At 46.9% G+C, this 12,525-nt stretch overlaps 1 protein-coding gene across 1 annotated transcript in view; it reads left to right on the top strand.

The window, feature by feature from the left end:
• The window catches only part of PTCD3 (pentatricopeptide repeat domain 3), an 84,066-nt gene that overhangs the window by 25,825 nt on the left and 45,716 nt on the right, over positions 1–12,525 (top strand). The window contains exon 2 of the mRNA XM_063924989.1: positions 10,733–10,767. Within this exon, the coding sequence (XP_063781059.1) occupies positions 10,733–10,767 (35 nt within the window). The remainder of the gene's footprint in view (positions 1–10,732; positions 10,768–12,525) is intronic.

Raw genomic sequence — 12,525 nt, forward strand, 5'->3', positions numbered from 1 at the left:
CCTCTGCCTCTCAGACAGGACCTGCTACAGCAGGGGCCCTGTCTGTTCCAAGACTTACCGCGGCTGCGTTTGACGGCATGGCGGTTGAACGCCGGATCCTGATGGAAAAGGGCATTCCGGTTGAAGTCATTCCTACGCTGATAAAAGCTAGGAAAGATGTGACAGCAAAACATTATCACCGCATATGGCGAAAATATGTTGCTTGGTGTGAGGCTATGAAGGCCCCCACAGAAGAATTTCAGCTGGGTCGATTTCTGCACTTCCTACAGTCAGGAGTGACTATGGGCCTAAAATTGGGATCCATTAAAGTCCAGATTTCGGCCCTGTCTATTTTCTTTCAAAAAGAACTGGCTTCACTGCCTGAAGTTCAGACGTTTGTTAAGGGAGTGCTGCATATTCAGCCCCCTTTTGTGCCCCCAGTGGCACCTTGGGATCTCAACGTTGTGTTGGATTTCCTAAAATCACATTGGTTTGAGCCACTTCAGACCGTGGAATTAAAATATCTCACGTGGAAAGTGGTCATGCTTTGGCCTTGGCTTCGGCTAGGCGGGTGTCAGAATTGGCGGCTTTGTCCTGTAAAAGCCCCTATCTGATCTTCCATATGGACAGAGCAGAATTGAGGACTCGTCCTCAATTCCTCCCTAAGGTGGTATCAGCGTTTCATTTGAACCAACCTATTGTGGTGCCTGCGGCTACTCGGGACTTGGAGGCTTCCAAGTTGCTGGACGTAGTCCGGGCCCTGAAAATCTATGTTTCCAGGACGGCTAGAGTCAGAAAGACTGACTCGCTGTTTATCTTGCATGCACCCAACAAGCTGGGTGCTCCTGCTTCTAAGCAGACTATTGCTCGCTGGATCTGCTCCACGATTCAACTTGCACATTCTGCGGCTGGACTGCCGCATCCTAAATCAGTAAAAGCCCATTCCACGAGGAAGGTGGGCTCTTCTTGGGCGGCTGCCCGAGGGGTCTCGGCTTTACAACTTTGCCGAGCAGCTACCTGGTCGGGATCAAACACGTTTGCAAAATTCTACAAGTTTGATACCCTGGCTGAGGAGGACCTTGAGTTTGCTCATTCGGTGCTGCAGAGTCATCCGCACTCTCCCGCCCGTTTGGGAGCTTTGGTATAATCCCCATGGTCCTTACATAGTTCCCAGCATCCACTAGGACGTCAGAGAAAATAAGAATTTACTCACCGGTAATTCTATTTCTCGTAGTCCGTAGTGGATGCTGGGCGCCCATCCCAAGTGCGGATTGTCTGCAATACTTGTATATAGTTATTACCTAACTAAAGGGTTATTGTTATGAGCCATCTGTTTAGTCAGGCTCAGTTGTTATTCATACTGTTAACTGGATATAGTATCACGAGTTGTACGGTGTGATTGTTGTGGCTGGTATGAGTCTTACCCGGGATTCCAAATCCTTTCCTTGTTGTGTCAGCTCTTCCGGGCACAGTTTCCCTAACTGATGTCTGGAGGAGGGGCATAGAGGGAGGAGCCAGTGCACACCAGTAGTCCTAATTCTTTCGTAGAGTGCCCAGTCTCCTGCGGAGCCCGTCTATTCCCCATGGTCCTTACGGAGTTCCCAGCATCCACTACGGACTACGAGAAATAGAATTACCGGTGAGTAAATTCTTATTTTTCATGATTGAATTAGGCTAAGAAAATCTTTTTATAACATATCCAACATGATTTTATTTAAAAAATAAATTAAAAATAAATATATATTTCTGGAGCGGGGTACACTGTTCCACAGGGAATATTATTATTATTATTATTATTATTATTAAATTTTATTAATAAGGCGCCACATGTGTTTCGCAGCGCCGTACAAAGGACAGTACAGGGGACAAAACATTGCATTACAGTAAATAAATAACAGAAATAGAGTACAGGTAACAGCACCACACATTCTCAAGACATAATACAGCTAAGATGTAAGTATCGAGGGAGTGATCATCGTACTACTAGAGGCTGGTGGCCATAGATGGAGATGAGCCTTTACTAGCAGGATAAAGATGGTCGTTGAGTAGGGGAGAGCTGTGAGTGAAATGTGTTGAGACGAGGGCTTAGATAACAAGAGGAAAGAGGGCCCTGCTCTGAAGAGCTAACAATCTAATGGGGAGGGGTGACAGACAGATGACAAGCGGTGCAGGCAAGTGGGAGGTAGCCTGATGGCAGTATGCAAGCAGAGCTGAGATGTTCACGGCATGAGGCAGGGGGTTGGAGGCGCGGCTTCAGCACTGGGTTATGCATCGGGAGGGTATGCTTTGATGAATAGGTGGGTTTTTAGTGCCCGTTTGAAGCTTTGCAATACATCGGGGTATAGAGATGGATCTTGATCCAGAGGCACCAACAGGCTAAAGCTTTAGACTGTCCCAGAATGCATTGCGGGGCCTCCTCTATAACCCCACCTCCAGGCACTGTGAGCTCAGTTTTAGAGTTGGTGCCTGCATGAAGCAAGTCACTTAACAGGGGGGCTGCTCTAGGCAGCCTTGATAAAACTTTTTAGAAGACTTCAAGGGCTGCAGCACTTCATATGTCAGTGTGACATACTGTGCTGCGGCTCCATCACCCCCATCGGCGTTGCATACTCCCGCTAGCTCTGTTCCCGGGTACTTGCCGCGGAGGCGTTCCGGTTCCTAGGCACACCACCTCAGATGCTCTCCTGTATCGCTGGCTGCTACTAAGGGAGGAGGTAAGAGGGTCCCCCAGGTGGGACCGCCATTAAATAGCTTTCCGGTGGCGGTTCAAGGAGACGAACCGCGACGCTGGCGTGGACACTGTGACAGAGCAGTGCACTATATCTACCAGGGCATGGGAGCACAGGTCGGATAGTAAAATATCTACTTTAATAATGCTCAATAGTACCCGGTGGTGAGGACCACCATAGGGGAAAAGGCGCTTGACCTGTAGCCCCTCCTCCAGCTCTGGGCGCCATCAACTGCTGGTGTTCCCGCCCTGGAGCTGCCTCACACTCTCCCTCACTCTCTGACTGAGACTCTGGGCGCCATCTTCTCACAGTAGCTGTGACTGGACTCCGGGACTGCAGGGCAAGGTCTCCTCTGTAAATCCGCCTGATTCATCAGCGCTGTGATTCTACAGACACTTAAGTATTCTACATGTAATTTTAAGACCGTGTTAGTTAAAAACAAGTGTACCACTACCAGAATATATTGTACGAGTATTCTGATATATACATCCGGTCTCGGACCGCGCATTGTTTTATATTATATATATATATATATATATATATATATATATATAAAAAATAAAAAATGGATAAGAACCTGGTTGCAGGATAGGAAACAGACAGTTGTAGTTAATGGAGTGCAATCTATGGAGGGAAATGTTACCAGTGGAGTACCCCAGGGATTTGTACTTGGTCCAGTTCTCTTTAATATCTTTGTTGGTGACATTGCAGATGGTATTGAAGGGAAAGTATGCCTTTTTGCAGATGATACAAAGATATGCAACAGGGTAGACACACCGGGAGGGGTAAAACAAATGATTGATGACCTAGGTAGGCTTGAGAAATGGTCAAGAACGTGGCAACTACAGTTTAATGCTAAAAAATGCAAAATCATGCACTTAGGTCTCAAAAACTCAAAGGCTTAATATAATATCAAGGGTACTATAATGGAAACTACTGAGGAGGAAAGGGATTTAGGAGTCACTATTTCAAGTGACTTGAAGGCAGGAAAGCAATGCAACAAAGCAATGAGAAAGGCAAGTCAGATGCTTGGTTGCATAGGGACAGGAATCAGTAGTAGGAAAAAAGAAGTGATTATGCCACTGTATAGGTCATTGGTGCGGCCCCATCTGGAATACTGTGTCCAGTTCTGGAGACCATATTTCCAGAAGGATATAAATACATGAGAGAGTGTACAAAGAAGGGCAACTAAAATGGTGCATGGCCTACATCACAAAATGTACCCGGAAAGGCTAAAAGATCTTAACATGTATAGTTTGGAGGAGAGAAGAGAAAGGGGGGACATGATAGAAACTTTCAAATATATCAAGGGTCTTAACAAAGTTCAGGAGGGAAACATTCTTCAAAGGAAGAGAAATATTAGAACTCGAGGACATACACTGAGACTGAAGGGGGGCAGGTTCAGGGGAAATTTAAGGAAAAATTACTTCACGGAAAGGGTAGTGGATAAGTGGAATAGTCTCCCATCAGAGGTGGTAGAGGCTAAGACTGTAGAGCAATTTAAACATGCTTGGGATAGGCATATGAATATCCTTACAAAGAATTAAGGTTTAACAAGGGTTGAGATTACCTAAAGGATAAAAAAAAGGGGCAGACTAGATGGGCCAAGTGGTTCTTATCTGCCGTCAAATTCTATGTTTCTGTGTATATATATATATATATATATATATATATATATATATATATATATATAATATTTATTTACTAGTCCAGTGCAGTTTTATTGTCTGACTAAAATAATTATCTGCATTGTCATTGTCACTGTGTGTGCCTGTATCTGCTGTGTGGATTTCACTGTCAGTGTATCCCAGCTATAGCTATCACTGTATTCTGTACTCTAAGGGACTAGGTGCGTCGGGGTCTAATATATAGTGCTGCGCAGTATTTACCGTTAAGTGTATTCTACTGTGTATTTCAGTCACCTCATACCGCATTTATTCTCTGTTTGTGTCCTGTATATACTGTCACATAAATAGGGGATTTATTTGCAGGTATTGTATTTGTCTGGCTGTATCGTACTCTTACGCTCTAGGGCAGGCATTCCCAACCGCGGTCCTCAAGGCACACCAACAGTGCAGGTTTTTGTGTTATCCAGGCTTCAGCACAGATGGTTAAATCAAAATAACTGAGGTACTAATTAAGTCACCTGTGCTCAAGCCTGGATATCACTAAAACCAGGACTGTTAGTGTGCCTTGAGGACCGCGGTTGGGAAACACTGCTCTAGGGTTACATTCACTATAATGTCTACCACAAAGAGTGGGAAATCCGCAGACACTCCTGCATCATGCAGCCCATGCGCCAAGGATTTGCCTGAGGGGGAATTTCCGAAAGATGGTCTGTGTAATATGTGCCATACATCTCCCAGTCAGCCCACTGCTCCTGTAGCCAATCAGGAGTCACCTTGGGCGGCGTTCTCTACTATGCTTAATATGCTTGTGACACTCTTACGCCCCCTATGGGACCTCCTGTGACATTGCAGCCACATACTGTCCCTGTGGTAAGTTTGCCCTAGGCGGATGCTCTGTCTACCCAGATACAACAATTGAATCAATCTTTGGTTAGACAAAAACCTACCCCATGTCCCTCTGGGGTCAAGGGGCCGCTTTCTCCTCACAATCCACTAATATCTCAGATGTTACTTCTGATGAGGATGGGGAAGTATACTGATCCATCAGACACTGATACAGTTGCTTCTGACAAGGGTCCTACAACTCAGGTTGATGTCCCTGACCTAGTGGAGGCTATTAAACTGATTCTACAAATCGGTGATTATGTAGATCCCACTACTGCATCTAAGAAACCTGGTAAGTTTAAACGTTAGAAGGTAGCTAAAGTAGTCTTACCACATTCTGACCATTTAGTAGACATACGTCAGGAACCCTGGTCTTCTCCAGGAAAGAAATTCTCCCTGTTTAAAAAGATGCTAGCTTGTTATCCTCTCCCTGCTGAGTTGTGTAACAAGTGGGGAAAATTCACCACCGGTGGATTCCCATGTCACCTGTCTTGAGGTGTCATCTACTCTGCCTGTCACCACTGTCACCTCACTGAAGGAACCTACAGATAAGCGTGTGGAGGGATGCCTGAAGTCTATTTGCTCTCTTACAGGTGCTGTACGTAGACCCACTATAGCAGCCTCCTGGGCCGCAAAAGGAACTGAAGCATGGGTTCAGGCAATAGAGGATGAGCTGCCTCAGGATATATCTGACACTGCCAGAAAATATTTGTCTCATATTACCACCGCCTCCCAATATATTCAGGAGGCATCCTCTGAGGCAGGTGTAATGGTGGCCAAGACGTCGACCACGTCCATCCTAGCTCGCCAAATTCTGTGGTTAAGGTCATGGAAGGTGGACCTAGACTCCAAAAATACCTTGGTGGTACTTCCTTTTAAGGGAGACATCCTGTTTGGGGAAGATCTGAATAAGATCGTGACTGACTTAGCGGCTGTTAAGACTGCATTTCTCCCGAATACTAATCTTTCTGCACAGAAGGCAAAGAGTACCACTTTTTGTTCCTTTCGACCTCAAGGGAAAGCAAAAGGTCAGACATACCCGAGACAAGCTCGTGCTTCCAAAATCACTAAGCACAAAACAATCCTGGGCCGCCCGTCAGCCTGCTTCCAAACAAGACAAGCCTGCTGCATGATGGGGCGGGCCTCCCCCTGGGGGATCCCAGAGTGGGAGGCTGACTTCTGCAGTTCACCCAGGTCTGGTTAAAAACCACTTCAGACGCATGGGTGCGAGAAGTCGTCTCTCACTGGTACGCAGTCTCTTTCAAGAGATGTCCCCCTCGCCAGTTCTGCATGACTGTTGTTACTTCGGACCCATTGAAGGCACTAGCTCTACACCTGGTTGTGCGTTCCCTCCTGGATACAGGAGTGGTAGTGCCGGTAGCCCTGTCCCATAGAGGCAGAGGATACTACTCGACCCTGTTTCTAGTCCCGAAACCTAATGGGTCTTTCTGGCCTATACTCAACCTCAAATCACTGAACAAATTTGTGAGTGTCCAAGTTCCGTATGGAAACGCTGTGCTCGATTGTACTGGCCATGGAACCCGGAGATTATATGGTGTCCCTGGATATATATACAAGATGCTTATTTGCATATACCTATTGCCATATCGCATCAGCAATATCTGCGGTTTGCTATTGGCAACCTTAACTATCAGTTCCAGGCTCTGCCATTTGGATTGGCCACGGCCCCTCGGATCTTCACCAAGGTTATGGCCATGATGACGGCTCATCTGCGTCGTCAGGGAATCAGGGTCCTGCCATATCTGGATGACTTGCTGATCCTGGCTAACTCCCAAGATGTCCTCCAGAGAAAGTCCTGAAACTTCAGGACAGGATCAGATACTTCCTCTCTCGCCCAAGGGTGTTGATATACTCGGCGATGCAAGTACTAGGCCTCATAGTGTCGGCTTTCGACATGGTAGAGTACGCTCAATTTCATTCCCGCCCTCTACAGAGAGTTAATCCTTTCCAAGTGAGATGGCCTGCCTCATCGGATCAGGTCTCAAATGATCTCCTTGACTCCGGAGGTGCGTCTGTCACGGAGCTGGTGGCTATAGGACCGGCAGTTGAGCAGGGGCGTCCCTTCTGGATCCCCAACTGGGTCCTATTGAATACGGACACCAGTCTGAGGGGTTGGGGCGCGGTGCTGGAGCAACACTCTCTCCAGGGTTTGTGGACCAAGGAGGAATCTCTCCTCCCGATAAACATTCTGGAATTGCAGGCAGTGTTCAATGCTTTGACTCTTGCCATGCCTCTGATACAGAACAGGCCTGTTTAAGTACAATCAGACAACTCCACCACGGTGGCATACATAAACCATCAAGGTGGCACTCGAAGCTGCATGGCAATGTTGGAAGTGTCAAAAATCCTTCGTTGGGCGGAACGCCATCTGCCAGCAATATCGGCAGTGTTCATTCCGGGAGTCCTCAACTGGGAAGCGATTTCCTCAGTCGTCAGGACGTACACGCCAGAGTGTGGAGTCTTCATCAGGAAGTCTTTCAACTCCTAGTGGACAAGTGGGGTCTACGAGATGTAGACCTGATAGCGTCCCGACACAATCACAAAGTTCCGGTCTTCGGATCAAGAACAAGGGATCCTCAAGCAGCGTTCGTGGATGCACTGGCAATTCCATGGAACTTTCGGCTGCCCTACATGTTCCCTCAAGGGTACTACGGAAGTTCAAGCAAGAAGGAGGAATACTACTTCTAGTCAATCCAGCGTGGCCCAGACGGCATTGGTTCTCAGACCTACAGGGTCTATTGATAGTGTCCTCTTCTACTTCCTCAACGTCCAGACCTCCTCGTTCAGGGCCCTTGTGTCTACCCGGACCTGGCCAGACTGGCTTTGACGGCATGGCACTTGAAGCTTCACTCCTGAGGGCCAAAGGTTTCTCCGAGGCGGTTATCCAAACTATGCTACAGGCCTGCAAACCGGCTTCTGCATGGATTTATTATAGGGTCTGGAATTCTTACTTTACCTGGTGTGCTGCTAAGAATTACTAGACTTCTGGCTTTTTTGCAACAAGGCCTGGATCTGGGACTTCGTCTGGCCTCGCTCAAGGTTAACATATCTGCCTTGTCGGTGTGGTTTCAGAGAAAAATTGTGTCTATTCCTGATGTTCATACATTCACTCAGGGCATACTGTGGATTCAGCTTCCCTATGTCCCTCCTGTGGCTCCATGGGATTTGTCTGTTGTCCTGAATGCCCTGCAAGAGTCCCCATTTGAACCTCTTGAGTCAGGGGACCTTAAATGGCTCACAACCAAGGTCCTGTTTCTGCTGGCTATTGCCTCTGCTGGAAGGGTGTCAGACTTATGCGCTTTGTCCTGTCGTCCACCCTTTTTGATATTTCATCGTGACCGAGCAGTTCTTAGAACTCGCCCTGGTTATTTACCTAAGGTGGTGGCATCTTTTCACCTTAATCAAGAGATTGTGGTTCCAACCTTCATCTTTTCTGAATTGTCCTCCAAAGAGCGGTCTTTGGATGTGGTATGTGCTCTCCGTATATATTTATGTAGAGAGGACTGCCTCTATCAGGAGGTCAGATACCCTATTTGTACTGTTTGGTTTCCACAAACGTGGCTGGCCTGCGAATAGGCAAACTTTGGCCAGATGGATTAGAATGGTGATTGCACATACTTATGCGCAGGCTGGACTCTCAGCTCCTGCTGCTCTTAAAGACATTCTACTCGGTCTGTTGGACCATTTTGGGCGTCCCGTCTGCAGAACAATTGTGCAAGGCGGCTACGTGGTCCTCAGTGAACACGTTTATTAGGTTCTATGCCTTTGATACTTCCACCTCCCAGGATGCTTCCTTTGGATGCCGGGTTCTCATACCCGCTAAGTTGCGCCCCCTCCCTTGGGGAACTGCTTTAGGACATCCCCGATGTATTCCCTGTGGAACACAGTGTACACTGCTGCAGAAAAGGAGATTTATGGTAGACTTACCATGGTTAAATCTTTCTGCAAGGTACCCTGGGTTCCACAGGGCGCCCACCCTGACGCACTTAGCTTCTTTGGGTTTGTATGGCATTAGCCGCTAGTCCCTTCTCTTGTCGTGATAATGTGTTTCTATGTGACTAACATCTGCCTTCTCTTTTACCTGCTTCTGCATTGGACTGGTTAACAAAACTGAGCTCACAGTGCCTGGAGACGGGGTTATAGAGGAGGCCCTGCAATGCATTCAGGGACAGTCTAAAGCTTTAGCCTGTTGGTGCCTCTGGATCAAGATCCATCTCTACACCCCAATGTATTCCCTGTGGAACCTAGTGTACCTCGCAGAAAGAGATTTAACCGTGGCAAGTCTACCATAAATCTCCTTTCTTTTTTTTAAACCACTTAACTGACAAATGTTTTCCCCAAAAACCGCTCAGAAATTGTTGTTTTTTTAAGATTGGATTAGGTGAAGAAGAAGTATTTCAATTTATCCAAAATTATTTTAGTTAAAAAATATATATATATATTTTTTCGTATTTGTGAAAAAAAGTTGGTTTTCCCCCAAACATTGGAACATCGATTGATACCATCGGAACATTGGGAACATCGTAAACACCGGGACCACTTTAATTTTAATAGCGTGGACATCCACCAGGTACCCAGGGGGGTTCGTTTACACTTCCACAGCAGCTGCTATTGTCTGCAGCCTCCAGGTGGGGAGTTGCTGCCATGCTGACCAATCAGTGATGATCGGCAGCATGGCAAACACTGGGGGAAGGTGTGGGAAGGCAGAGGGCCCTAGCAGAGCGGAAGCAGAGGGAAGTTTCTCTTTCATGCAGCTGCAAACACTGTTTATCTGACATCCTGTGCGACCATGTCGGATAAGGCACTTGCTGGTATGGTCACATCTGATGCGTCTGTGCCAGGCAAGTGGTTAATCATAGATGGTCAATATATCGGGCAATTGATGATGGAACATCGTGACTATCACAAACTTGGGCTTGCCAGGGGGCTGCCAGATCAGCAGCAATCGGCAGACACTGAGGAAGGGAACTAGGAAGCAGAGGGGCTGTGAGGTCCTTGTGAGAGGGACAGCTGCTGCGGCTGTACAGTGGGTATTTATGACTGGTTGCATTTGATGCGATCACGCCAGGCAAGTGGTTAAATGCAGAAGCAGCAACGTTTCGGAGACAAGTGTGCTCCATTCTCAAGCTGAACGTGAGCACTTTTGTCTATGAAACGTTGCTGCTTTTGCATTTAATAAACTAAATGTTTATTGCAAGTTCCTGCGTGCAGGTTTCTAAATATATGTACATAGTGTACCCCGTGTCCTAACAAAAATAAATAAAATATATATATTTAATGTACTTAAACAGGGACATTTGAATGACAGCAGAGGTCCTGTAACATATCACTATTATAATACTGTGTGAGAGTTATTAATTATATGATTACCCTGCTTTCATGCACACTTACAGTATGTATATGTTCTATACAGAAGCATGTACCGTGTAACTAGCTTGTCTGACTCACAGGGTAATCTATCCATGTGTACTGATCTGTGCTTCTATACAGGTGCCTGTGTAGATCCAGCAGCCATCAAGCAGCAGGTAAATGATTCTAATCCGTATACCATCAGCTTCATTCATGTAAAAGCTCCTATTTCTCTGACGTCCTAGTGGATGCTGGGTACTCCGTAAGGACCATGGGGAATAGACGGGCTCCGCAGGAGACTGGGCACTTCTTTAAAGAAAAGATTAGGTACTACATCTGGTGTGCACTGGCTCCTCCCTCTATGCCCCTCCTCCAGACTTCAGTTAGAATCTATGCCCGGCCTGAGCTGGATGCACTTAGTGGGCTCTCCTGAGTTCACTATAAAGAAAATAAGATTTTACTCACCGGTAAATCTATTTCTCGTAGTCCGTAGTGGATGCTGGGAACTCCGAAAGGACCATGGGGAATAGCGGCTCCGCAGGAGACTGGGCACAACTAAAGAAAGCTTTTAGGTCACCTGGTGTGCACTGGCTCCTTCCACTATGACCCTCCTCCAAGCCTCAGTTAGGACACTGTGCCCGGACGAGCTGACATAATAAGGAAGGATTTTGAATCCCGGGTAAGACTCTTACCAGCCACACCAATCACACCGTATAACTCGTGATACCATACCCAGTTTAACAGTATGAAAACAACTGAGCCTCTCAACAGATGGCTCAACAATAACCCTTTAGTTAACAATAACTATGTACAAGTATTGCAGACAATCCGCACTTGGGACGGGCGCCCAGCATCCACTACGGACTACGAGAAATAGATTTACCGGTGAGTAAAATCTTATTTTCTCTGACGTCCTAGTGGATGCTGGGAACTCCGAAAGGACCATGGGGATTATACCAAAGCTCCCAAACGGGCGGGAGAGTGCGGATGACTCTGCAGCACCGAATGAGAGAACTCAAGGTCCTCCTCAGCCAGGGTATCAAATTTGTAGAATTTTGCAAACGTGTTTGCCCCTGACCAAGTAGCAGCTCGGCAAAGTTGTAAAGCTGAGACCCCTCGGGCAGCCGCCCAAGATGAGCCCACCTTCCTTGTGGAATGGGCTTTTACTGATTTAGGATGCGGCAGTCCAGCCGCAGAATGCGCCAGCTGAATTGTGCTACAAATCCAGCGAGCAATAGTCTGCTTAGAAGCAGGAGCACCCAGCTTGTTGGGTGCATACAGTATAAATAGCGAGTCAGTTTTCCTGACTCTAGCCGTCCTGGAAACATAAATTTTCAAGGCCCTGACTACGTCCAGCAACTTGGAATCCTCCAAGTCCCTAGTAGCCGCAGGCACCACAATAGGTTGGTTCAAGTGAAAAGCTGATACCACCTTAGGGAGAAACTGGGGACGAGTCCTCAATTCTGCCCTATCCATATGGAAAATCAGATAAGGGCTTTTACATGACAAAGCCACCAATTCTGACACACGCCTGGCTGAAGCCAAGGCCAATAACATGACCACTTTCCACGTGAGATATTTTAGATCCACGGTTTTAAGTGGCTCAAACCAATGTGATTTTAAGAAACTCAACACCACGTTGAGATCCCAAGGTGCCACTGGAGGCACAAAAGGGGGCTGAATATGCAGCACTCCCTTAACAAACGTCTGAACTTCAGGTAGTGAAGCTAGTTCTTTCTGGAAGAAAATCGACAGAGTCGAGATCTGTACCTTAATGGAGCCTAATTTCAGGCCCATAGTCACTCCTGCTTGTAGGAAATGCAGAAATCGACCCAGTTGAAATTCCTCTGTTGGGGCCTTTTTGGCCTCACACCAAGCAACATACATCCGCCATATGCGGTGATAATGCTTTGCAGTTACATCTTTCCTGGCTT

This window comes from Pseudophryne corroboree, chromosome 1 (genome assembly GCF_028390025.1).
Source record: "Pseudophryne corroboree isolate aPseCor3 chromosome 1, aPseCor3.hap2, whole genome shotgun sequence".
Classification (NCBI taxonomy): domain Eukaryota; kingdom Metazoa; phylum Chordata; class Amphibia; order Anura; family Myobatrachidae; genus Pseudophryne; species Pseudophryne corroboree.